The 24,443-nt window shown below is 41.3% G+C and overlaps 2 protein-coding genes across 3 annotated transcripts; both read left to right on the top strand.

Annotated features, from left to right (window-relative positions):
• The first annotated feature begins 3,607 nt into the window (after positions 1-3,607).
• On the top strand, positions 3,608-12,275 carry jdp2b (Jun dimerization protein 2b). 2 transcript variants are annotated; one of them, XM_031581765.2, is made up of 4 exons: positions 3,608-3,830; positions 8,972-9,186; positions 10,777-10,881; positions 11,262-12,275. In XM_031581765.2, the coding sequence occupies exons 2-4, from the start codon at positions 8,992-8,994 to the stop codon at positions 11,445-11,447; spliced, it is 486 nt and encodes a 161-aa protein (XP_031437625.1). In that variant the 5' UTR covers positions 3,608-3,830; positions 8,972-8,991; the 3' UTR covers positions 11,448-12,275. The 2 variants fall into 2 exon arrangements, with proteins under 2 accessions (XP_031437625.1, XP_031437624.1); XM_031581764.2 differs by having other exon boundaries at positions 3,611-3,830; positions 8,969-9,186.
• A 72-nt stretch (positions 12,276-12,347) lies between these two features.
• Positions 12,348-24,424, top strand: LOC116223852 (leucine-rich repeat-containing protein 74A-like). Its single transcript, XM_042709934.1, has 14 exons — positions 12,348-12,708; positions 13,157-13,323; positions 13,903-14,078; positions 15,570-15,677; positions 15,955-16,048; positions 16,175-16,224; positions 16,361-16,442; positions 16,676-16,761; positions 17,114-17,308; positions 17,896-17,991; positions 18,323-18,460; positions 20,430-20,534; positions 20,742-20,827; positions 21,007-24,424. The coding sequence occupies exons 2-14, from the start codon at positions 13,188-13,190 to the stop codon at positions 21,029-21,031; spliced, it is 1,377 nt and encodes a 458-aa protein (XP_042565868.1). The 5' UTR covers positions 12,348-12,708; positions 13,157-13,187; the 3' UTR covers positions 21,032-24,424.
• The last annotated feature ends 19 nt before the right edge of the window (positions 24,425-24,443 follow it).

The following is a 24,443-nucleotide window of genomic DNA, read 5'->3' as shown; positions in this document are numbered from 1 at the left end:
AGATGCTTTTGGTTATTTGAATGTCTAAAACTGACAGCTTGTGTCTGTGTCAGCTCTGCATGACTGCACAGTGGAATCTGTAACTTGTTTATTCCAAGTGAGGTGTCCCCTTAATAATCAAGAAACGGTATTCTAATATTAGGACAACATGGTAATGTTAGGCCTATGAATGAACATTTATTCTCTTTTCAACAATCTGTGCCATGCTTGCAAGCCATGTGCAATTTTATGAAATGTGTTTGTCTATAATGATCTCCAGAGGACTTTTGCTCTCACATTTGTTTTATTTCTGATACATGTCCTCATATATTTCCATATTGTCTTGGTATGTATGTGTAAAATAAACACCAGATGTGCACTGCATAATTTTTCCACCCATCTGCGATCTTTTGGTGATGCATGATTGACATGTGCAGCAACCCTAAAAGGAAGAAGGACAAGGAAACTGAATGACAAAAATAAGTTATGAATGGGCCAAATTCAACGCTCACCTTATGTCTGCGGTTAGCTCACAGACATCGTCTGAGTCAGAACCACAGAAGTCAGACTTGGCGTAACTGATTCCTACTTGTGCAAGTCTGCATGGAGTAGTTGTTGTATATTACGCATGACTTTACCTAATTGTGTTGTATATCATACAGCGACACCGTGATTAGTTAATAGTGATTATATAACACTAAAATATCTCAGGTGGTATGGGATGAAGTTCAATAACATAAAATAACAGTTTATATAAACACTGATTGCCGATTGACATTACATTTTGTTGTGAAAACACATCATTCTATTGTTAATAAAATGAGAATAAAGAGACCAGAGGAACGATTAATTATTTTACAGGATTGTACTGCAATTAGACTGAAACGCAGCAAGGTAGCCTTGTGGCAGAGTTGAAGTCTAGCACTTCTAAGTGTTGTAATCCTTCAGCTTGTTGTCATGTATTTGAAAAGCTAACTAGGGGTTGAAAGCAACAGAATGCATGTCTGATGCTATAAAAGACTTGTAAATAATGACATGGGGTATAAAGAGGTCATGTCCTCGGTTATTATCTGTAGAGGTCATGACCTCTGTTATTATCTGTTAAGCCTTCAGCCTCTAAATGATCTCTGTGGTTCCAGTTACTCATTATCTTAACAAAGATTTTTAATTTGACCGTTTATGCAAATCCAAAATGATTTTGTTAGTGCTACATTGAAACATGAAGATGACAGGATATTTCCGAGTCACTATGCTCCTGAAAGTAAAGCTGTATGTATTTACAAAGCAAATATTAGCAAGCATGACCAGTCCACCTGCTATATGTGCTATCTAAATGTCTCATGGAGCTGAGAAAGTTTGCAGAGTATGGTGAGGAGTGAGAGGATAGTGTGTTTAAGGCGAGATTACCGGTAAGAGGGATATCCAAGGGAGAAAGGCTTTCTGTGGAAGTCTAGGGTCAGGTATGGTATGAATTGCTCCAGGAAGGCGTTCACATTTTGTTACATTTGTTTTCATGATTTACAGTGACAAGGGATTGATTACCTGTTGATCAGATAAAGACATTTTAACAAAATATTTTGTTTGTTGTATTCAGAGGCAGAGTAATTTTCAACCAAGAATTAGTTAATCTATCAATGTTTCATATGGAATTTGGCCAATCAGGTGCATGTCCCATGTCTTCCTTTATCCTAGTTTGACACAGGAATTTATTTACACACATCCTCTTGAGTAATGGGTACCCATCACTTCTGCTTTTCCCAGCTTCCCACAACGTGTCGCTTAAATTGAACAAGACAAGTGAGACATAGACCCTCATAGGAAGTGTACAAAAATAACACAAAAGAACATTGGTAGAATCTTTTACACACAGGGAAGTGGGTTATTTTTGAACCCTTTTTGAAACTACTGATGCCACAGCTGTTTCGAGGGTTTTGCCATTAATCCAGCCAGTGGAAAATGCGTGTCTGAATGTGATTGAAAATTGTGCAACAAACAGTCCAAAATAGACCCAATATGCCAGGTAAGGGTTTGGGTGTAAATTGGTTTAATTTTGTTGAGATGTTTTATGATTACAAACACAAACATAGGGGCAAATATAATATAATTTAGTAGGCCTCTGAAGTACAAGTCATGTGCTCATAAATTCAGCCTAGGCCCAAGTCATAGTAGAGTAAAAAGCAAAATTGTTTTGCTTTTGCCAAGTTACCACCCCCTCATCCCTGAAACAAAAGTGTAATTGTTTTCGTTGATGGTAAATGTCTTCACGAAAGAAGGAAAGAAAGCCTACGTATGGACCTGTTTGAAAATTATCCATTTAATCAGGAACAAGGAAATCTTTGCATAATTTGACATACATGAGACACTTTTTCACTTTTGTATGTTCAACATAATCAAAAATTATACTACATGAATGAGCAGCACATTAGGTTGATTTGATCAGGACCCTATGAGCTCATAATCACATTCGTATACAATGTTCTGAGGAGTGAATTATTTGCACGGTTTTGGGAGAAACATTCTCACCGAACTGCAGTACATCTCCTGGCATCTATTTCCTGTGTGTGAATTTCTACCACTAGAGGGGGATATACATTTAGAGGAGAAGTAGAGTAGACCCAACAAAACCTGGAAAACTGAAAGACGTGAAATAGAAACTTAGGCATATAGGCCTACACATGTTAATGGCATTTCCTACTCTTGTGAGGTTCATGGAAGACGTCTTTGCAGACATATTCCCCTCGAATGATTTGCAGCAGCACAGACTCAATGGCACAAGCCAATGCTAGAAATGGCTATTTCTACACTGGGAAGGGTCTGGGTAGGGAAGTGAGAATTGGTGAGGTACTCTTTGACAGATGATTCTCACGCTCGCCCACATACACATTAGGTCCTGTTACGAGCACGCAGGAGTCAAGGTTTTCTTTGCTTCTTTGCCGCCTATTGACGATCAGGAACTGAGGCTTGAAATTGATGACAAAAGTGAGAGCAGACAGGTTACGAGGCAAGGGTGACACAGGAGCCAATACTCAAGGACACGACACCAGGGCATCAAATCGTTAACATTAGAACACTCGAAATGGAACATTAAGCACAGCGTAGAACATTAAGGTAAACATAAACACACGTTCGTAACTCTAGGAGCACACAACCCTCTTTCCACGCTACAACAGGCCATGTAAAACGAGCAGTGTATGAGTGTGCATCTGGAAATAGACAGCACACACTACTCTCTATTCAGTGTTATTCGTCACATTCAACAGGACATTGACGTTTTTAATGCCATAAATCGGGTCAGTTAAACATAAACCTTTGACTTACCCATAAAAAGCACACCTACTTATTAACAGCCTGGAACCAAAATGCCCAATAAAGGACATTCTTAACTGTTAAATCCTAATTTCACCCCCACCCCCCGTAAACTAGGCCAACAACACAGTACTTAACGCACTTAACGTATCGATTATTCTTAGCTAACATGTAATAACTATGTTGTCAAATTTTAAACGACGCTGATGAAATCATAGATGAATACATGACCATAAACAAGAGTTTATTTGGAACGGGGATCTCTCGAAGTGGGTGGACCGCACTTGGCTTCTCCAACATGGTAGAAATTTCCTCTCTGTGTTGTGTTTTCTGGTTGCTAGGGGTGGAGCAATCGGGTCTTCTTTCATACAGCGCTGGTCTCGTATTTATACATCCTTGCTTACGTCTGGCACATAAGAGTTCCGCATTCCGGAGCCCTCCCTGATACCGATCCCGTATTTAAACAGGCTGATGCAACGAACAGGCATCTTAGATCGAGTGGTGACCCAAACAAACAGTCCTTTCGGATTCCGGACCAGACTCAGGTAGTTCAATTGATTTATATTTCTGGCATTAATTGTCGATATTTTGATAGTTTTTCAGCATGTATCACATTTCAGCCGACATTTATGCTGAAGTTACTCATATGAGCCTAACTTAGCGATAAAGTTTGAGACAGCTGAGGAATATTTTTTGGACCACAACAGTTCATTTTAGTTAGAGCGAATCGTATTCCTATTTATAATAAGGCCTGGCTACTGTACGTCTCATGTAATTCTGTTACATATTTGTCGAATATTGTTCCCGTTTTATTGATTCCAATGTAGCCCCTCAATATATTGGTATTATATGTGTTAATCGCTTCGTTATGTAACTCAAATGCGCTGATTAAGCTCTGGAGAGACTAGGCCACTAGACGGCCTACGTGATATAGGTTTAAAATGCATGTCAACCCTTTATATTATAGAAACTATTGATACTATTCAGGTTCGACAGCTGGGAGTTGCAAGCAACAAGGTGGCATTTCTGCACTTGATTTGGACATTTGGACACTAAACGTGACCGATTTTTGGCGAGGATGTCGATGCCATGATGCAGAGGAAAGGGGCGCTTTATCCGAGTTAACAATTCACAATTCAGTTAGCTGCACATGATCCATGCATGACATGATACAGGCCTAGTTAACGCTTTGCACGTAGTGTTGTGATTTTTTTTTTTTTTGTAATTACACATGGCAGTAAATTCTACATTCCTTCTTGTAGTGTTATAAAGGCCAGTATTTCACACACAGCCAAGTGTGAATGAGCAACTTTAGAGGAACCTTCTTGTTAACTGAGGGACATTCTCTCATGAAGTGTTATGTTCATAACGAGCCAGGTGACCTATCCTTAGGAACAGCCTGTTATAATTATTGCATGTGGAATATCGTGGAATGAACATTACATAGACAGGCTTTAAGCAACACCTATTATGTTGGGCATGTATTGTTGCAGACAGGATAGCCTACAAGATCAGTGTTTTGCATTAATGCAAGGGGACATGTACAGTGGGGCATTGCAATAGTAGACCAAAGCATTCCCTTGCACTGGGGCGCATGTTGGCATTTATGTCGCCTTTGTTTTTGGTGCCAGTCTCTTGATCCATACGTGGGATTGTTTCCACACAGACAAAATTCCGCAATGGATTTATTGGGGAGACTGTGCGTCAACAGGCCGAGAGCGGGAACGTGGGGTTTATTTTAGGTGTTACTGTCCTTCACTGGGTTAATGAGGAACTGGCACTCTCAACCGGATTTAGTTATGCCAGAAGACACAGAATTGAAACTACAAAATGTACAAAAACCAAAACAAAAGCAATTTATTTTTTCAGCTTAATCATGCAATGTGTGTATCATGTTAGTCTAAAACAGGCCTAATGTTTGAAGGGTGATATACAAAAATGAAATGAAATCCTTCAGATTTATATTCAAGATAAATGCATGAAACAAATTACATAGTGGTCATGACTTTGCATTGAGGTTTTAAAAGCTTTCACCTTTGAGTTGTATTCTGTTCCTCAGTGTTTTCTCGTTGTTTGTGAAGTTTTTACCAGAGCACAGCCACAGACCAGTAGACCGGAACAATAAAAAGGAAATTTTAAAATGTTCCCGGAACCATCAGAAAGATTTCATAGAGGTTGGATTGCAGTAATAAGGCAAAACATCGTGAAAGTGTCCTTCAACAGGTTATATAATCTAGTTGCTAATTGCTTTAGCAGAGACAGTATTTTAAAGGCTTTTGTTAACTCTGTTTGTTAGTTTGTGCATCTGAAGTATCCAGTTGCCAAAGTTTGCTTTGTGTTGCTCCTGTTTTGAGAATTATGTCTAGAGGGTGGCGACCATGAGGTTTTCATATAAAATCTTGAGGAAGAAATCTTGGCTGAACATTCTTCACACATCTGTATAGTCCCGCTCAGCACTTATGTAAATTGCATGCGGGTCTTTCAGTAGATCAGGCCCAAAATCACCTGAAAATTATATCGAATTTTGCCAGATTTGACCTGAACATTTTGTCCTGCCAATTGAGCATAATGCCACGGCATATGAGGGGTTTACCTGACAAACTAAACACGCTATACAGGCCACTCAGTAGTGGTAAACATGCTATACAGGCCACTCAGTAGTGGTAGTTGTACTGTGCCATGTTTTGGACAATGCACCGCATCTGTTATTTATCACTTATAGGGGCAGAGGAAGTTGACCTTTAATGCACACTCAGTGTCAAGTGTTATCCTCTTGGTGTTTGTCTGGTGGAGAGGGACTGAGTGACTGCAGTCAGTGAATAGTTACAATGTGAAAGGAACTGGGTCAAGAGCAACTTGCTGGGTCCTACAGAGAGCAGGAGGAGGAATGTAACAGTGCCAATGGCTTCAAAGGGGAGAAATGAAAAAAGCTTTGAACATAGTGTCTCTTTCTCTCTCTCTCTCATTCTGTGTTCCTTGTTCATGTGTGCTCTGAGCTTAAAATGGCAGGAGCCACTGAATGCCCTGGTTCTTCTTTTGTTGTTCGGAGTTAAACTGAAATGTTGAGGGGTTGAGGGGTTGATGTTCGACGTCTCGGACAATTGAGAAATTGCAGTTCGGAGACAACCTTGGCTTTTTTTGGTGGTGCTGCTCTTACAAGGCGATCTTGAACAGATTTGGACATGGCGGAGGAGCGTGTCTTGGCCAGGCCCGTGTTGTTCCCTGTCAGCACCCTCAGGCCTCTGGATTTATGGAGCTGGTTCTACGTGCATCTGTCTGTCCCTGAACGTTCTCCACGGCGGAGAGTGAGGGGGGAACAAAAAAAACTGACTCTGCATTTGGATTCCTTCACTGGACGCCGCTCCCTCTCTTTCACAACATTCCTCTAATTGCGCTCAGGGGAGGAAGGCTCATCCACCCTGGCCTGAGAGAGAGAGCCTGAGCCTGAGCCTGAGAGAGAGAGAGAGCCTGAGCCTGAGAGAGAGAGAGAGCCTGAGCCTGAGAGAGAGCCTGACAGAGAGAGCCTGAGAGAGAGAGAGAGCCTGAGAGAGAGAGAGAGAGCCTGAGAGAGAGAGAGAGAGAACCTGAGAAAGAGAGCGAGAGAGCCTGAGAGAGAGAGCGAGAGAGCCTGAGCCTGAGAGAGAGAGCGCCTGAGAGAGAGAGCCTGAGAGAGAGAGCCTGAGCCTGAGAGAGAGAGCCTGAGAGAGAGAGCGAGAGAGCCTGAGCCTGAGAGAGAGAGCCTGAGAGAGAGAGCCTGAGCCTGAGAGAGAGAGCCTGAGAGAGAGCGAGAGAGCCTGAGCCTGAGAGAGAGAGCCTGAGCCTGAGAGAGAGAGCGAGAGAGCCTGAGAGAGAGAGCCTGAGCCTGAGAGAGAGAGCCTGAGAGAGAGAGAGAGAGCGAGAGAGCCTGAGAGAGAGAGCCTGAGCCTGAGAGAGAGAGCCTGAGAGAGAGAGAGAGAGCCTGAGAGAGAGAGAGAGCCTGAGCCTGAGAGAGAAAGAGAGAGAGAGAGAGGGAGAGCCTGAGCCTGAGAGAGAGATAGAGAGAGAGAGAGAGAGAGAGCCTGAGAGAGAGCCTGAGCCTGAGCCTGAGCCTATACCCCAGGGGCTTTGCCCTCCTGAGCCATGCATATAGGCCACTAACAACATGCATGGAAGACTATTCACTTGCACACGCACACACACCGGTGTGTTGTGAAACCATACGCTCTAAAACTATGAAACAGTTAAATAATTTTTATCTGAAAAAGGTGAAAGAACGAACAGACATGACTGTTCAAGTGTAGGCATAAGGGGAGCGACTAAATTAACTGTAAAGGGGAGCGGCTAAATGAACTCTTAAATGTTTTGCCGGGCACGGTTGCCGTTTTGTGTGCGAATGCTGCTGCACGATTAATACCACTCATCACTTCACAATGCAGTATTGGTCAGCTCTCCCTGTACCCTATGCTAATAGTGGGGCCTCCTGTCCTCTTGGTGGGTATTCATAGCAGAAGCTGAATGTGAATTCCATTGCCCCTCAAGGTTCTAATTGGCCTCAGGAATGGGGCAGGAAATGGAGCCATTTGGCTGAAGACAGATGAAGTATGTATACATACGTGCATGTGGGCCCCGCTGGTGTTGGCACTGCGCCAGCTCGACTGGAGTGTCTGTGTTTCATAAGTGACGGCAACCGGGCGTTTTCCACTTCCCACCCTACCACTGCTGCCTGCAAGCAAGCACCTCTTTCTGTATGTCCCTCTCTCTGTCTGTCTGTCTGTCTCTCTCTTTCTCTCTTTCTGTGTCTCTCTTCCTCTCCCTGTCTCTGTTTCTCTCTCTCTCTCTGTGTCCCTCTCTCACTCTCTCTCTTTCTCTCTCTGTTTCTCTGTTTCTCTCTCTCTCTCTCTCTCTCTCTCTCTGAAACAGGACTGGCCTCTGTCAGAGGCTTTGTCTGGAAGCCCCGAGCTTTAGCGCTGGCTTTTCTGCTCGGCTGGGAGAGCACAGCCGTGGAGTTTCATCACCGAAAGCCAACCCGACTAATCCCGGCCAATCGTCACGGCCAGGCTTGCTAGGGCTTAGAAATGTGGGGGAAATCCCCATCAATCAATCAATCAGTCAATCAGTCAGTCAGTAAAGTCACTCACTTGCTGAGTCTGACTTTTATGGACTTTTTTGTCTTTTATGTCTGGCAGTCTGTGTGGCACTTAGGTGGACGTGACAGCAGGGAGTGGTTGAAAGGCTGTCTCTGTCTATTGTGGAGACTGGACACTGGAAACTATTGAATAGGTCAGGAGTAAACGGCTAGTCATAAGTCACGAGACACGCTTAAACATCAGGCCAGGAAAGTGCTCAAGCCTATGAGGTCTACATTTATACATTCTAAAATATTTTACTCTCTCAGCCTGTAAGATCATGACATGACCATCAATCCATGAAAACACTGTAAAATGCTGGAGTTAAGAGGGAGTTTTAAGTCATGAGATATCCCGAAGAATCAGGCCAGCAACTGAAGTTAACTTAATCAGTCGAACATTTCTGTCAGTTTGTAGTGGCCATTTTATTCAGGAAATATTATGAAAGGCCTGATCTTCCAGATTTTCCATTCTGCGTTGTCTTTGCCTAACAGGACAAATATTGTTTTTGTGCCCTCTCTCTCTCTTTCTCCCTCTCTCTCTCTCTCTCTCTCTCTCTCTCTCTCTCGTACGTACAGCAGTGGCTGTGGCCGGACCTGACATGATGCCAGGACAGATCCCTGACCCCTCGCTGACGGCCGGCTCCCTCCCCAGCCTGGGCCCACTGGCCGGGATCTCGGCCACCACGCTTACCGACCAGCTCAAGTTCTCCGAGCTGTGCAGCCTGGGCACCATGCTCTCACCGCTACACTTCTTAGCCAGGCATGGGAAGAGGTCGCTAGTCCTCAAGGACGAGGTGAGAGAGAGAGAGAGAGAGAGAGAGAGAGAGAGAGAGAGAGAGAGAGAGACTTTTAAGTTTCCTTTATAACTAGTTAAAAGGAAATGCACAAAAGGTAAAATCAAGAAATACTTAGCTGTAACACATCCGTTTCATTTACCTTGCAAATACATTCTTCAATTCCCCACATTTTAGTGAAAGACTCACCGGAAATGTTACTAAAGTAAACTAAATTCAATTCTTAAACACAAAGACACTTTTAAGAGCAACACTGGCTCTGTTATTCCAGACCTCTCCATTTTGTGTCTCCGTGACAACCACGCCACCATCTTAACTTGGCCAAAAAGAAAATTCAGAAGAACAACATGGTTTCTCCTTGCAACTGAATATTTAGGACCAAATTCCAGTCTGCCCTAGTCTCACACACCATTCTTTGTCAAGACTAACCAACCCCATAAGCCTTAAACATCCAACAAACAAGTGTTTCACATACCCCACAGAAAACACACCCCTCCTGTACCCTTGGATGTAGGTGCTCTGTGTGTGTCTGCAGCTAGTGCTCCATGTACAATTCTCCACTGGAGATCCCCCATTCTCTTTTGAGTTGAGTCTTGTACCAGCTGCCTTTAGGGAAGGCCCTGATCCAAAAACACTCACATCACCTCTACTGGAAGTTCCTCACCTTCACACACAACTGATAGAGAGCCCTCTTGTCCATATTGTTGGAAGTTGGCAGCTGCGGCATGGAGCTTAGGAGCATTCCTTGCTCTTGACACTCTCCTACAGCAGGTCTCACCTGAAGCTCAGAGGAAGGGTCCAGGTCCTCTTTAAAGTCCATCAGGGACAGGGGGCAGTGTTTCGCGTTGTCTGGGACCACATTTTGGATTTTTCGTAATCAGTTTTTGGATGAGAGGGAGAGAGTAAGACAGACCTTTTGACTTTTAAGTTTCCAACATAACTAGTAAAAAAAGAAACCCACAACGGGTAAAATGAAGACATACTTAAAACCCAAGCAGAAAGAAAAAGGAAAAAAAATCCAACCACACAGAAAACAAAAACAAAAGCGAAGATAAACAATCACACGAGTGAAAGAGACTTTAAGTTCCCTTTGTTACCAGCAAAACGGAAATCCAGAGAGAGAGAGTGTGTGTTTGTGTGTGATCTGACCTTTAAGGCCATGTGGTTGATTGTTGGGGTGAGTTCTCTTTTCATATGAAGATATAGTTGCATTTGGATGAGCATTGCATCACTGAGCACAAGTACACTGTTGCGTAAGCAGGCATTTCACAAGAATTTGTTCAAACCAGTACAATTTGGTCCATGTGCACCTAACAATTATGACTGCATGCTTACCCATTAATTAACCCTCTAAAACCAGGTTCTTGTTATTTCATCCCCCATTTTGAATAATAATGCTGACAATCCTTAGCAATTCCTTACTCTAGAGGGCCCTCAAGTGGACAAAAACACACCTGTAACGCATAAGTATTTACCTGGTCACAAGAAATTGTAGTAATGGCAGGTGCCGGTTAACTATGTGTTCACAAGATCCTTCACTTGGGTTATTCCCTCATGTATGTGGATTCTCTTTGTGAAAACCTTTCACAGATGGAGGAGGAGGAAGACAGGAGGAAGCGAAGACGGGAGAAAAACAAAGTGGCAGCGGCCCGATGTCGAAACAAAAAGAAGGAGAGAACGGACTTCCTTCAACAAGTGAGTCATTTTACTGTGTTTGCTTTCAATGTGCTGCTGAGAGGGGGACCGATTTAGGATTTAGGTTACGGGTTCTTAAAGTCAGATGCAATGGCAGTGACTTTAGCCATAGACAAACTTTGGCAATCACCCAAATCTAATCAAGCGCTTTCATCATAAGGTGTTTTGCCAACCATCACAAACTGAAAGAACACACAATAAAAAAGAGCGTATTGTAAACAAAAAGGGAACATTTGTTTTTCTTGAGTTTCTTTCTTCGTGTTAATGAGCTTTTTTCAGACTGTAATCCGTATCTGTTGTCTTCTCTCTCTCTCTCTCTCTCTCTCTTTCTCTCTCTTTCTCCTCTCTTTCTTTCTTTCTCTCCTCTCTCTCCCTCTCAGGAGTCGGAGCGGCTGGAGGTGGTGAACTCGGACCTGAAGGCCCAGATCGAGGATCTGAAGGTGGAGCGCCAGCAGCTCATCCACATGCTCAACCTCCACCGGCCCACCTGCATTGTGCGGACCGACAGCATCAAGACGCCCGAGAGCGAGGCCAACCCACTCCTCGAGCAGCTCAAGGAGAAGTGAGGAGCAAATCCTGAAGACAAGAGGAACACTAACAGAATAGGATGGAGGGTGAACTTTAAAGCAGACAAACCCAGAACTATTCCTATTTATGGTGGCTATGCCCGCACTGCCTGTAAGCCAATGGCTGGAGAACCTACCGCACAACCAAGAAGCAGCCTTTCAATCTCCATTGATACTCTTTGTGTGGACATCTAGTGCCTCAGCGACTATGCCTGTCAACGTTACCAAGAGGAAAAGGGCAAGCGTTGTGTCAAAATAGTGTTGAGGAAACTGCACAGTATGAGGTTCTGCTGCTGGCATGTAGGCCTGTGAATAGGTTATGTCATTCTTTTTATTTAAGGGTACATACCATTGTAGCATCTTTTAAACTGGTCTGTGTCAAGCAGGGGGAGAATGCAACTGTAGTATACAGTTAGTATACATTTTTGTCAGTTTTTTTTATATAAGTTTGCCTTGGTAGTCTCCGGTAGACCAGATTTATGAGGACGCAGGCGTCACGAAAGCACATACGTAAAAAAATATACATAGATATATTTACATAATGTTTACACTTTTGTTCTTTTTTTGCATTGTACTCACAATTTATCAGTGTAATTATTTTATACTGTTATGTATGAACGACATAAACTGTTATGTAATCACTTGATGTGATGCAATAAGAATCTTTTTTTACTTCTACTTTGGTGTGCTGGTCATAGCAGTGCTGAGCGAGTGATATGAGTAGCGCTTTTGGAACCACTCCCAGAAGTGGCTATCATCTCTTTATTTGTTGTTAAATAGTATTATATTGTATGTATTTTTCATTAAACCCAAACCATATCCAAAATACATTTTGTTTTAAAATGAGTCTTTTCGGATATTTCTGAAAGCCCAAGGTAGGCTGATGACAACTGTGACCACAGTTAGCGCTCCAGCTACTTCATGCTCAAGACAGTACAAGTGCAATTATAATGAGTACATGGCTGCAGTCCTGGCTCACTTGGTTCCCTTGTAGGCAAAAACATGGAGGGGGTCTTTCTTCGTAAAGAACTGCTACACATTATTCCTCTCTAAAACCCTGCTCCATATTTCAGACTATCAAATCCTTCTTTTTGAAGTCTTTGAAGTCATGTTCATGGGAATCCACATGAATAATGACACTTGAAAGTTCTAGAGTTCTTGGGTGACACATTGCATCACAATGACCAACATTCTTAAATTCCACACAGGCTTGTCACTCCACTCCCGGGTCCTCTCCACCCAACCTGGCAACGCACATACGGTAGGCTGTTTATTAGAGCTCCACTAAAGAAATAGGCATTGCCATGGTGTATTACCACTCAGAAATACACATAGCAGTGTTATTCAACACAGTGTTATTTCTTTATGATTGTATATTGTGTCCTAGTTTGTACGCCTCAAATTAAACAGATTTGTGTGATGTTATGATACCATTTCATCTCACCATCATTCCACTCTAATTAAATCAAAGTATTCTTCACATCCCTGCATCATTTTCTAAATTGGTCAAGTGGATATAAAGTTCTTATACATTGTCATAAGTATATGTCATCCCTAACGTAAGCCTGCCTTTTGATCATCCAGTGGTCATTAGAGGCACCCTGAGCTGGCGGTGGGATACTGTTACAGGGCACAGTGTTAATGAGAGACATAGCTCTGGGGCTGGAAGAGGACTATTCTTAGCACTCTGACTTGTTCCTCCGCTTTAGTGTGGGCTGAGGGAAAGTGTCGACTCCAGTGATGGCTGAAAGCGAGCAGAGCATCAGCCTGGCCGGTATGCCGCTGTATGACGTCGACCCAGAGGAGAGCGAGGAGCCGCTCCCACGGGACCAGGCAGACAGTGGAGATGAGTGGGACACAGATCTGGAGGAGTGCGGTAAAGATGGGCTGTGAGATAACAGGGGATTTCTCTGACACACACGCAACGCTTGTTCCTAATATAGAACTGAATGTGTATAGCAGTTGACACACTGGTGGAAATATGTTTGTTCTTCTCCTGCGTACTTCAACAACAACAACAAGAAAAACAGTAATATGCTGAAAGAAGGATGTCTGAGAACTTCACTAGAAATTCGCTATTTATACCAGCGTGTGTGTGTGTCTCCACCCCTCCTCTTTCTGTTACTGCCAAAAGAGACTGTGTGAAAATACTTTGATTCTTATGAAATCCTGTTAAATAATTAGTATGTATCTTGCCTGAATGAAAGAAACTTTTTTTTATCATTGTTCCCTTACTTCAACTAGTCGGCCACATGTTAATCAACCACAGGTATGCTGCGCTTAATACTTAATAAATGAGTCAGTAAGTACAGTGTACTTTAATATTAGTAGATGTTGTTATAGTGTGCTTGAGGTTAAGATTAAGGTCAAGGGTAGTAACATGTGGACTTACTTGAGAAGTACAACATTACTAGTGCAAGTACCATTACTAGTGCATGACCGCTTGTATCTGCAGACATCGGGAGGAGTAGACAAGTGGTATCAGCTGCTGATCTTTACCTGCAAGCCTGTGAGGTTGTGGGTGTCATCCCAACAACATACTACCTGCGTAACCTGGGCAACGCCACCCTTAACATGAATCACCATGGTCTGGGGCCAAATGGGACCAAAGCACTGGCCATCGCTTTAGTGGTAAGAGTGCTGTAGGAAGTAGTGCCGACCATACACTGCTTTATGTTCTGAGTAACGTAAGTACCAGCAGCCAATGGCTAGCAATAGATGGGTCATAAACTTTACAGCTAACCTGGGCTGACAATATTGAAAACAAGGGTTACAATATAAGCATGTCAAAAGGATACTAAGCAGGACTGAAAGAGGTGGTCTGGTCCCAGCTGTTAGGAAGTAATGTACCAACATTGTCTCCTCGTGACCAAATGGCTAAGAGTGACTAGTCCATTACGCATTCAATTTTCCCCTCTTTATTCCTCTAGGGATAGACCCAAGTGGCCAATGTCAAATTCCCCACAGTAAATTAATGAGAGTGTGTATGGTCCTTTAAGGGCACCAGCGAACTGCAAGCACTGTGGAACAGGTTGTCTGTCATGGTGACACTGCAGTTAAACACTTGGCATGCTGCCCTACAGCTCTGTTGCGCACAACATTGTAGGTCGCTACAGACGCTTCAGCTGGCAGAGCTGACTCCTGGCACAGTCAAAGCAAGGCAGAGCATACCAAGGTGACAAACCTCGGCGAAAGCCTGAGTGAGCACATCTACAATTTTGACACCGTGCAGCAGAGAGCTTAGCTCACCATGCCATAGTTAAAGTGCCTGACGAGTTCATGGTCTCGGTCCCCATTCCAGGGGGAGACGGCAATCAAAGCAATAAAGACCTGCTGGGAGGGATGAGGTTTTGGTTAACTCAGTCGAAGTGTTGCCTTGGCCTTGGCCTTCAGCCGCAGGCTAAAGCTCTGGAGGAGGCTCTTGGTCATTCAGACCCAGCTCTGTCTGTCTCTCTTTCCCCCTCTACCTCAATGGCTAGAACTGAATGTGAGAAAGCAAATGGATAGATTGCAATGGAGGATCACCAGAACTAAGGGATACAATACACACAACACTGGCGTTACCAACACCTAACGTGGTAGAGAGGACACAAAAGTAGCTAGAATGACCAATGGAAAACCACTAAAGCCAACCGAGGTGGATGAGGCTGAAGAATGGCCAATAGAAAACCACTAAAGCCAACAGAGGTGGATGGGGCTGAAGACCACACATCTGGCTCCACTCAGAGGCAACATACAGAAAAGCAGGAAACACCTCCTAATGATCGGGCCATTAATATGTTATTATCATTATTCCTATTATTATACTGATTTTCAGTTTCCCCACTTGCAGTCTTGAATCCCAGTTGACTGCTGTTGTACCTGTACAACCATGCATGTGACAGATAAATCTCTCTTAAATATTTTTTTAATGATCTTATGGAGCAGGCAATGGGAGCTTGGGATATCCAGTGTGGCAGTGGTCTTTTAATGGTTGTTAAATTAATTATATATACAAAGTATGTGGCAAGCATAATAATAATTAAATAAATAAAAAATATATATAATAATAATAAAAGGGTAATGCTTTTATTTGTCTTTACAGTCTGACATTTGGTTTACAGTCTTTCATTTGGTTTACAGTCTGACATACAGATTACAGAGCTGGAGCTGGAGGACAACGGCCTTCTACCAGAGGGTGCAAAGTATCTGGGGGAGATGCTGAAGGAGAACGTCACCATTCAGAGGATGGTATGGTAATACTTGATGAAAATATACAATACACAAATACTAGTAACTTTACCTAGTCTTAAATTCTATGTTGAAGTGATATATTTATTTAAAGCGATCAAGAAGCTGAAGAGGTTTTTGTAATAGTACACAGAGAGAGAGATTGAGAGCGAGAGAGATATTTAGATATTTACATGATTCCTCCACAAGAGGGCAACAGCATCTCTAAAAAACAAGTGATGGCTTTTGTAAAGTTTTGTGGGGAAAACAGACTAACCAGTATTTGTCCTTTTTCTAGAATCTTTCGAATAACAACCTCCAGGCCACTGGTGCTGAAAGCATTGCTAAAATGCTGCTAGACAACATCTCCATCAACACACTTAATTTATCAGGTGCTCTGTTAAGTTTGTGCTCAACATATTGATTGTTGTCTTCAGACATATTATATCCATTCAATGTAGGTGCAATGATTTGTGCAGAAAAATTCTAGATTTGGTATTCTGTTTATTTGTTAACAGGAAATAGATTCATCGATGAAGCAGCCAAAAGTTTTGCAGATGCCTTAGCAGTAAGTTTGATGTGGAAAAATGTAGATTCTCATGGCTAACAAGGTCACGGTGTCACAAGGTCACAGTGTCTTGTGGGGCAAACTTTATGCTACTTTCCACAAAAGGGAAATTCATTCACAACTTTTTTTTTCTCAGATTAATTACCGTATCAAAACACTGGATCTAAGCCATAACTGTTTCTGTGAGACAGGTGGAGAGCACCTAGGCCATATGCTTGGTAAGAGAAGTACTCAGCTGTAACTCAAAACATAGGTATCTCAAGAGCAAGGCAGGTCAAAGTCAGAACCTGCTTTTGAGAAAAACGGCAAAATGCTGAAAGAATGCTTAAAAACCAAACAAACAAACAAACAATAAACGACATTGAATAGCTCCAAAGCTGATCGGTGAAATGTTGATGGTGTGAGAAGACACATTTTCAGATCTCTTCTCTCCAACTGTCTCTCCTTATAGCCATTAATGAGAGTGTGGAGATTCTGAATCTGAGCTGGAACTTCCTGCGCATGAATGGAGCAGTGGCTCTTTGCAATGGATTAAAGGTATGATGAGGTCCAGCTGGCAAGATACAAGGGCACAAGCTCATATTGGTTTGAATTCCAATAAGTACACACTAGTTTCAAAGAGAGACAACAAACTGTTAAAGGCAGAGTGAGAAAGAGAGAGCAGCTATTAGTTTGTTTTTGTGACTGGACAATATCTAGAACTACTACATTCACTTAACTTCTCTACAGGACAACTTATAATGCAAATGAATCAATTCAATTCAATTTTATTTTTATAAAGCCAAAACAATAAAATTGTCTCAAGGCGGTTAACAGAGCTCAGAGCGTGAACCCCCCTTAGAGTGCACACATCACTGCGAGACCAGATCTTAAAAGCCTAACTCTGCAGGTGAATATGACGCTGACGCATCTGGACCTGTCATACAATGGCTTTGGCAGTGAGGGAGCTCGGGCACTAGGGGACGCTTTTCGCCACAACAACACCCTGGTCTCTCTGGACCTCTCCAGCAACTGCATAACCGACGAAGCTATGAGACTGCTGTGCCATGGCCTGGCGTTCAATGACACCCTCAGGGTTCTGCGGGTAGGCCAGGCCTGTAGATGAACACTGAAGCCCCTGCTGTTGTTGACCAAACTGTGAATCTGTCAGACTGTTCTGTTTGCAGAGTAAATCTCACCAGTTTGAGATTAAATGTGTCAGTTAAACTCATATGGATAGAGGTGAAAATATGTTTTACTACCAAAAGACATTTCATGTTTTTCTTATTTTCTGTGTTGTAGCAAGCTGATGCAATTGCCCAATGCTCAAATTTCAGCATATGCAAGCAATTAGAAATAACAAACTGTTGAGGTCACCCGAACCATTTGAACATCACTGGCATTTAGTGTTCCCAACAGGCCAGGGATGTTGTAGCAATATTTGCAGGTCCATACAGCGATTTCAAGGTCACATAATGGGACATACATGGCTACGAAGTAGGCCTACTCTGTATTTTTCTATAACTTTATGGTTGACTTTGCATTATCTCTTTTTAAGGTCTATACATTTGACAGTGTTTCTGTTGTTCTGATTTAGCTTGATCCCTCTTCTCAGTAATTCATAATTCAGACTCACTCATTTACTGTTACAGTTGTGTGCCGTTTCACATGTTCACATGAATGTCTTTTCAGTTGCTTCACAACCCAATAAGATCTGAAGGAGCCTCCTTGCTGCTCAACACAGTTAAAACCAACTCAAAGTCAGGACTGGAGGAGATAAACATATCAGTAAGACCTTGATCCCATACTGATCATGAAGTAATCTTAAATCTTAAATGTACTATTGGTAAATGTAGCATGCTAAAACATATATATAGTACATGTATGCATAGTGCATATAGCTAATTATATTTTATGTATATTCAGTGCCCTAGTGCGATTGGTGCATTGGACCATCTTAAACCATCATACATTTCAGATCTTCCATCTGTGAACGTAACTTACTAATAACAAATAAATGGTGCATGTGGTCCATCAACGTTGGCCCCTTGACCCAGACACTGTTGTAAATTCAGTCTCTGTGTGTGTGGTTGATGTGTGTGTGTGTGTGTGTGTGTAGACGGTTATGGTGAGTGAGGCCTTTGTGACGTTGTTGGAGAGCATGCAGCTGGAGCACCCTGCGCTGGACATCCAGTACAAGGGAGTCAATGGCTCCTTCTGCCGAACCCATAAGCCTGACCCCTTGAAGGTCATTCAGGTACAAACAGTCACACTGATTACAGTCATATTTTTTAAATAAATGTTACACTTCATATATTATATATGTATATATATATATATATATATATATATATATATATATATATATATAAGTGTATATGGGCCATTCTACCGAATTGGTGCAAAGTCAGGTTGGAAATATTTTGAAAATTTGTATGTTTTATTCCCAAAACTTTGTCCGTATATATATTGTATAATATCTAAAGTACACATATCTAGTAAATGAACCGTCAATTTTTATATTGTATTTTCAGAATGTGTTGGAATGTTTTTCCTCTCCCTAAAATTGTCACTACCGAAACATAGTAATAAACTATAGTTAAAAACGTATTATTATTAACCTGTTCAGATTGTGTTTCCTTCCCTTCTCTGAAGAGTATTTTTACAAATATTTCTTGAAGGTTTTCACAATGAAATCAATAAAAATGAAATTTTTACCAAATTTCAAAGTTCAATTTATACAATTCATCCAAATCTAAGTGCAATATTTCTTTGTAAAATGCAAAATACTGATCATATTGATTCCAGAGTTGATGGTTGATGAAATTGAACATATATTAAACCAATCAGTATCATAACATTTTAGTTGATAACTCAATATACTTAATTTTTTACAAAACATCCAGTGTTTCGGTAGTGACTGCACTGTTTCGATAGTGACCACAGTATTTTGTTTGCAAGGTTGTATCATATTTCCTCAACCTTATTGCTTAATCTTAACTCATACCATGCTTTAGGTTGGGAATATTAAAAACACAAATGTTTTGTGCTTTTGCTGTCTTTTCCTCCATGATTTTCTGACCTTCTTTTGCTCCCTGTTGGATAAATCACTGATACATTTTAACTTTCCTTCTTCCTTTCGTTTCTTATTTCTTTCTCTTTCCTTCCTTAAATATTCTTGATGTTTCACTGGGTCATCCCTCACTCTTTGTCGGTATTCTCTCAGCCTCTCTGCTCCACTTTTTCCTTTTGGCATTTTGGTGTCTTATGATTCTTTCTCTCCTGAACAATTTCAGATAGAAATCAGCATTATCTACATGTTTACCATTTAGTCCACATAACACATTTATTTCAAAATGATGGGATTGAACTACTTACTATTCCATTTTGTCACTACCGAAACGATCATGTCACTTCAGAAACTTTACCATATGTTTTGGTAGTAACTGTTTCGGTAGTGACTGTTTCGGTAGTGACAATTCTAGCTAACTTTGAGCATAAATAAATAATTCTAGCAAGCACATGGCTAGCAAACAAATATTTGAAGAGGTGTACACACAAACAAACATAAAAGTTTACTTAATTGAAGAAAATATGTGTTCGGTAGTGACAATTCTTAAGGTTACACACTGATTTTCAGACTTTGGAACACATTTATATCAAAAGTATGGGATCTAGCTACTTACCATTCAGCCATGAGGGATAGGGATGCAGTATCACTGCCTGGTTATAAATGCAGGGGTGTGGCTAAAAAACAGGCTCAGCCAATGGACTAAAACTCCTGTGTTTCGGTAGTGACATGAAAACTATGGACATGATTTTTTGAGTATAGTTTTTTTTTTTTTTTAATTAAACCCACAATAAATCTAAATCTTCCAAGTTCTGTTTAAACTTAATCATAAAGATCTTTGAAATTTAGATGCCAGGGTTGGGGACAGCTACTTCCCAATAGAAAGTACCCCATAAATGATGATTTTGTATATATTTAGCGTATCCCTATCTCATTCAATGTCTTGGGTTTAAATAGACCATAACATATTCTTAGTAAATATCTATGTCTGAATACTTAATTGTTTTGTAAATAGTTTTTTTCTTGTTGTGGGACCACACTTTGCACCAATTCGGTAGAATGGCCCATATATATATGTATTAATACGTATATAATGAAACTGAGTGGCTTTCCTAGAGGCTAGTTAGTCAGCAAATTACTTGATTATTCCCTGCAGTATTTTCTTGAAGAACGTAAGCAGTGCCTTGTGGACTTCTTTAAGAGTATAGACAAGGAGGGAACCATGAGAGTCCACACCTTAGATCTCAAGAAGGCTATACAGGTTTGATATGCTAATCTTTCATGCTAATGTCTTAACGTGATCTTCAGGCATACCTCATCATTTATTTGTCACAAAAATGATGTCACAAAATGTTTTTTTGAGAACTTCTGTGAAGATAGAAGCACATAGTTTGTGCTGCACCCTACAAGAATATGGTGTTAGACATGTAAGACAAGTCGTGTAACCAGTCGTGTACGTTTACAACAGCAAGCAAAGATGCCACTTGATAGCATCAACATTGAGGTGTTGATTCAGAAACTGGACTTGGATAAGACTGGCATGATCGATTACAGGTGGGTCAGCTTCCTTTAGAGAATCAATGGCCTTAAGATATATGAGAAACCAAGAGTTGACCCATTTGAGTTGACGCAAGGTTTAACTAACAAAAACTATTGAATGTACTTTCATCAGGTAAAAACTGCTTTGAACCACTATTTATACTTTCATCAAACTGAATCACTTTCTCTTCCAGTTTCACAGGACAGCCAGAGCCCTGAGAAACAGTAGCTGCAGTCCACTTGATCCAGGACATACTGTAATGACACGCAGCTAGGGAGGAGGAGAGGGCCGTTTAATGAAGCTAAAATGAGTAAAAAAAAAATGCCAAAAGACAGCTTAAGTGTCTCCTCTATATCACATACACGGATAATCACTTGCTTGTAGTGCCAAAGGCAGCAGTGTTTACCAGTCATTCTCTCTTTCAGTCAGTATTGTCTATCACCAGATAAAAAAAAAATATATACAGTATATTAGTGGATTGTTAAGTACAGTGGAGTTAAGGACTACTTTAACCACTTTTTCAAAATGACACCCTTAAACACTCAGAGAAATATTGCATAACAGATATTTTAGTGTATTTGATAAAATACTTCCAGTCTAAACCTATACCATTTGCCCCTGAATTCACAGAGTGTTTGAAGTGAACTAGAACTGAGTTAGGGGTCTGGGTATAAGGCAGGGTGAATGAAGTGGCCAAAGGAAAGCCTAATATTAGGCGTAATAGAGCTCTATCTTCAGGGAGACACTTTCAGATCATGAAAAACCTCCATTTAACATTTTAATGTCAATTCAGCAGGTGAAAATGCAGTCAGAAATCTAATATTGAGACTTCAAACCTACTACTAAAATAAAATAACTTGATAGTTGTTATGGTGTTATGGGCATAGTAGAGGTTTTTTCCTGTGTCTGCCATTTTCCCTGTCTCTACAAGGTGGGCGTGGTCTCAGACCTTAAGCGATTGCTGGGCGGGACTTCTCCCTTTATTAAGCCGGCCTTCCCCAAGATGGCGGCGCTCGTTATCAGGAACCGGATTGTACTATGGTTTCACCAGGATCTTGACCTGTTCCAGCGTTCCCTGGCTTATAAAGACACTGTGCCTCACCAGAGACTTTGCCTTTGAAGACCCTTATGCGTCATACGCGCTTTTTCGTTTGTCCGTGTCTCAGTTGTTCACTGGCTGTTTGTTTATGCTTCCTGCACTTTTCTAGCTTAGAGGTAGATAGTGCAGGCAAGGAAGTTGCCCGTAAGACTCACCTTCTTTTTTTCTTTATTCGCGAGTGAGGTAAGCTGCAGCGACTACTTATTTATTTACTTCTTGGAGGTTATTTTAGTTTTCTCTTCTCTTTTAACGGCAACCACCATTGTTTTTGTAAATAAAGACGTTATATTTACCCTGCAACTGAGAGTCTGGCAACTTTATGTTACGAGACCGTTGGTTCTTCAGGTCTGTCGTAACAATAGTTTAGTGGGGACAGGACATTTGGCAAAATAAGAACAATTGGTTTTACTTTTGATGTGCGCTGGGATTGGAAATGGAACTGGAAATGGCTTCTCTGAATTAGAAAAGCAATTTGAAATGTGGCCTAATGTCCAATAAAGCTCCCATGTCCTGATACATTATCAGTCTTCATGTTTGATGTGACACCTGCACACTTGCAGATGGAATACTGTACAAAACATAACCACTCAGAGCTAAAGAGCTATTAGCTTATGACTGCAACCCATTTGTGGTTGGAACGTTATATGAGGAATGGGGTTCAAAGGCTTTTTCAAACCCTCCCACGCTGCCCTTCCGAAGCCCAGGGGGCTGAAGTATAACTGCACTTGGCACTTGATCTATAGATGTTGATACCATGTTTATTGCTAACGTTTATATTACTGAAGTTTCTAAATAGTTCATTTTAAGTGATTTTAGTGAGTGCACAGTAGTAATGTCTTAAGTGCGGGTATAAGTGCCTGTGTTTATTGGATAGTTGTGTGAGGTTTCAGTGAAACTCCTAGTACAAATTCTGTCGGCCAGTCAAAATACTGGGTACCATTGGAGGGCGCTGAAAGCAGGCCAGGACATCTAATGTTTTTGACTGTCCTTAAACTGATACCTAGTCTGTGGGGTAACTTTGTGAAACAAGGGAATCATATATGAAACTTGTTTATGTATGTTCATGTTTACTAGTGCAATGCCATTCCCTTCCCTATGCACTGTATAAACTCAATATCTAGTTATTAATATTGGAGAAGAAGAATGGAACTCAGTTAATGGTGCATGATTGTACTCCACTGCCTCTGCATTCTAGGTCTGTGGCTCATGTGTGATTCACTGGCTCAATATGCATTACATGAAGTGAACAGAAAAATAAGCCCATGAACAAACAATAACAACACAGTTTAGGTAAATTAGGCCTGTGATGTTCCTAATTTGGCATCTATCCTTTCCTAATGACCATCTTTCATCTTACTCCACACAAAGACTTAAAGGTCCCTGCATTATTTAGAATGCGCCATCTGTATTCAAACATCACGCCATTTCAAGATACGTGAGGAATAACAAAAACACCCCGACCAAAAACAGATATCTATGCACCTTGCCAATTAAAACAATCTCTCTGTGTCGTGCTAATGGAATCTTGAGTGGCAATAAAAGTAAATAAATAAATTAAAAGCCCATCATGTTTTTGTTCTAGGTATTCATGCCCATTACGATCTCCTTCATTCTAATGGTAATCTGATGTTTGGAGTATTTCATTTTTTTTGGGATGGGTATTTTTTGGGGGGTTGGGGTGGGTAGTGTTTCCATAATGAAGTCTATGTTCTCAGTCTCCCCACGAATGGCATTGTTCAGACGCTTGTGTAGGTGCTGGCAAAGAAACAAAGATACTCATTAGGAGAGCATTGTCCCTTCACGGTTATGAAGGTAAACAGAAACGGCCCACAGCCCGGAGGCACAGCTGCACGCTCTCGAAAAAGAAGGGGGCTTTTGTAGTAGACGTAGGAAGCGCCAAGCAACCCCTAAGACTCTTGTCGGGGATGGTTCAATGACTGTGGATCATCTCCAAAAAGGCGTTGAGTATTAATTAGTTTGGAGAAACATCAATCCTTGGCGTTGATGCATGCTCTTCGTTTGGGAGTTTTGGGTAACGAGCACCTACGGGTTTGAGACTAGGAGACGTCACATCACGTTCAAGGCTCTCGTGAACATTTCCAAAACCACTGAAGCGAAGGTGATGGCTGTACTTGGTGTTTTCCGTGAATGTTTTAGTGTCCTGTTTAGAAGGTGGTGGCATGCTTCTTTCAGACTGTTATTAATGCTTTATTAATCTTTTTCTACCATAATTTGTTATCATGAAGTTCTACATAGCAGTCTATAGTATCAATAAATGTTGTGAAATAACTGCGAGAGATATTTTTGTAAAAAAGAAAACATCCCGGGAGAAAATGATCTATAATAAAAACAAAAACTCATTTAGGACACAGAGTTACATAAAACTAGGGCTTTTAATGTTTTCAATCGGATGTTTAAATAGCAACATGTACGGAGTACAATGGGTAAAGAAATAATAGAGATAGTAGATGAGGGCAAAGAGCTACTTGTGCGTCTCAAAACATAACCCTGACATTGAACAAGGTCAAACC

The sequence above is a fragment of the Clupea harengus genome, chromosome 15 (assembly GCF_900700415.2).
Source record: "Clupea harengus chromosome 15, Ch_v2.0.2, whole genome shotgun sequence".
Classification (NCBI taxonomy): Eukaryota; Metazoa; Chordata; class Actinopteri; order Clupeiformes; family Clupeidae; genus Clupea; species Clupea harengus.
Note: the sequence above shows the minus strand (reverse complement) of the source record. Positions and strands in the feature narration are given on the sequence as shown.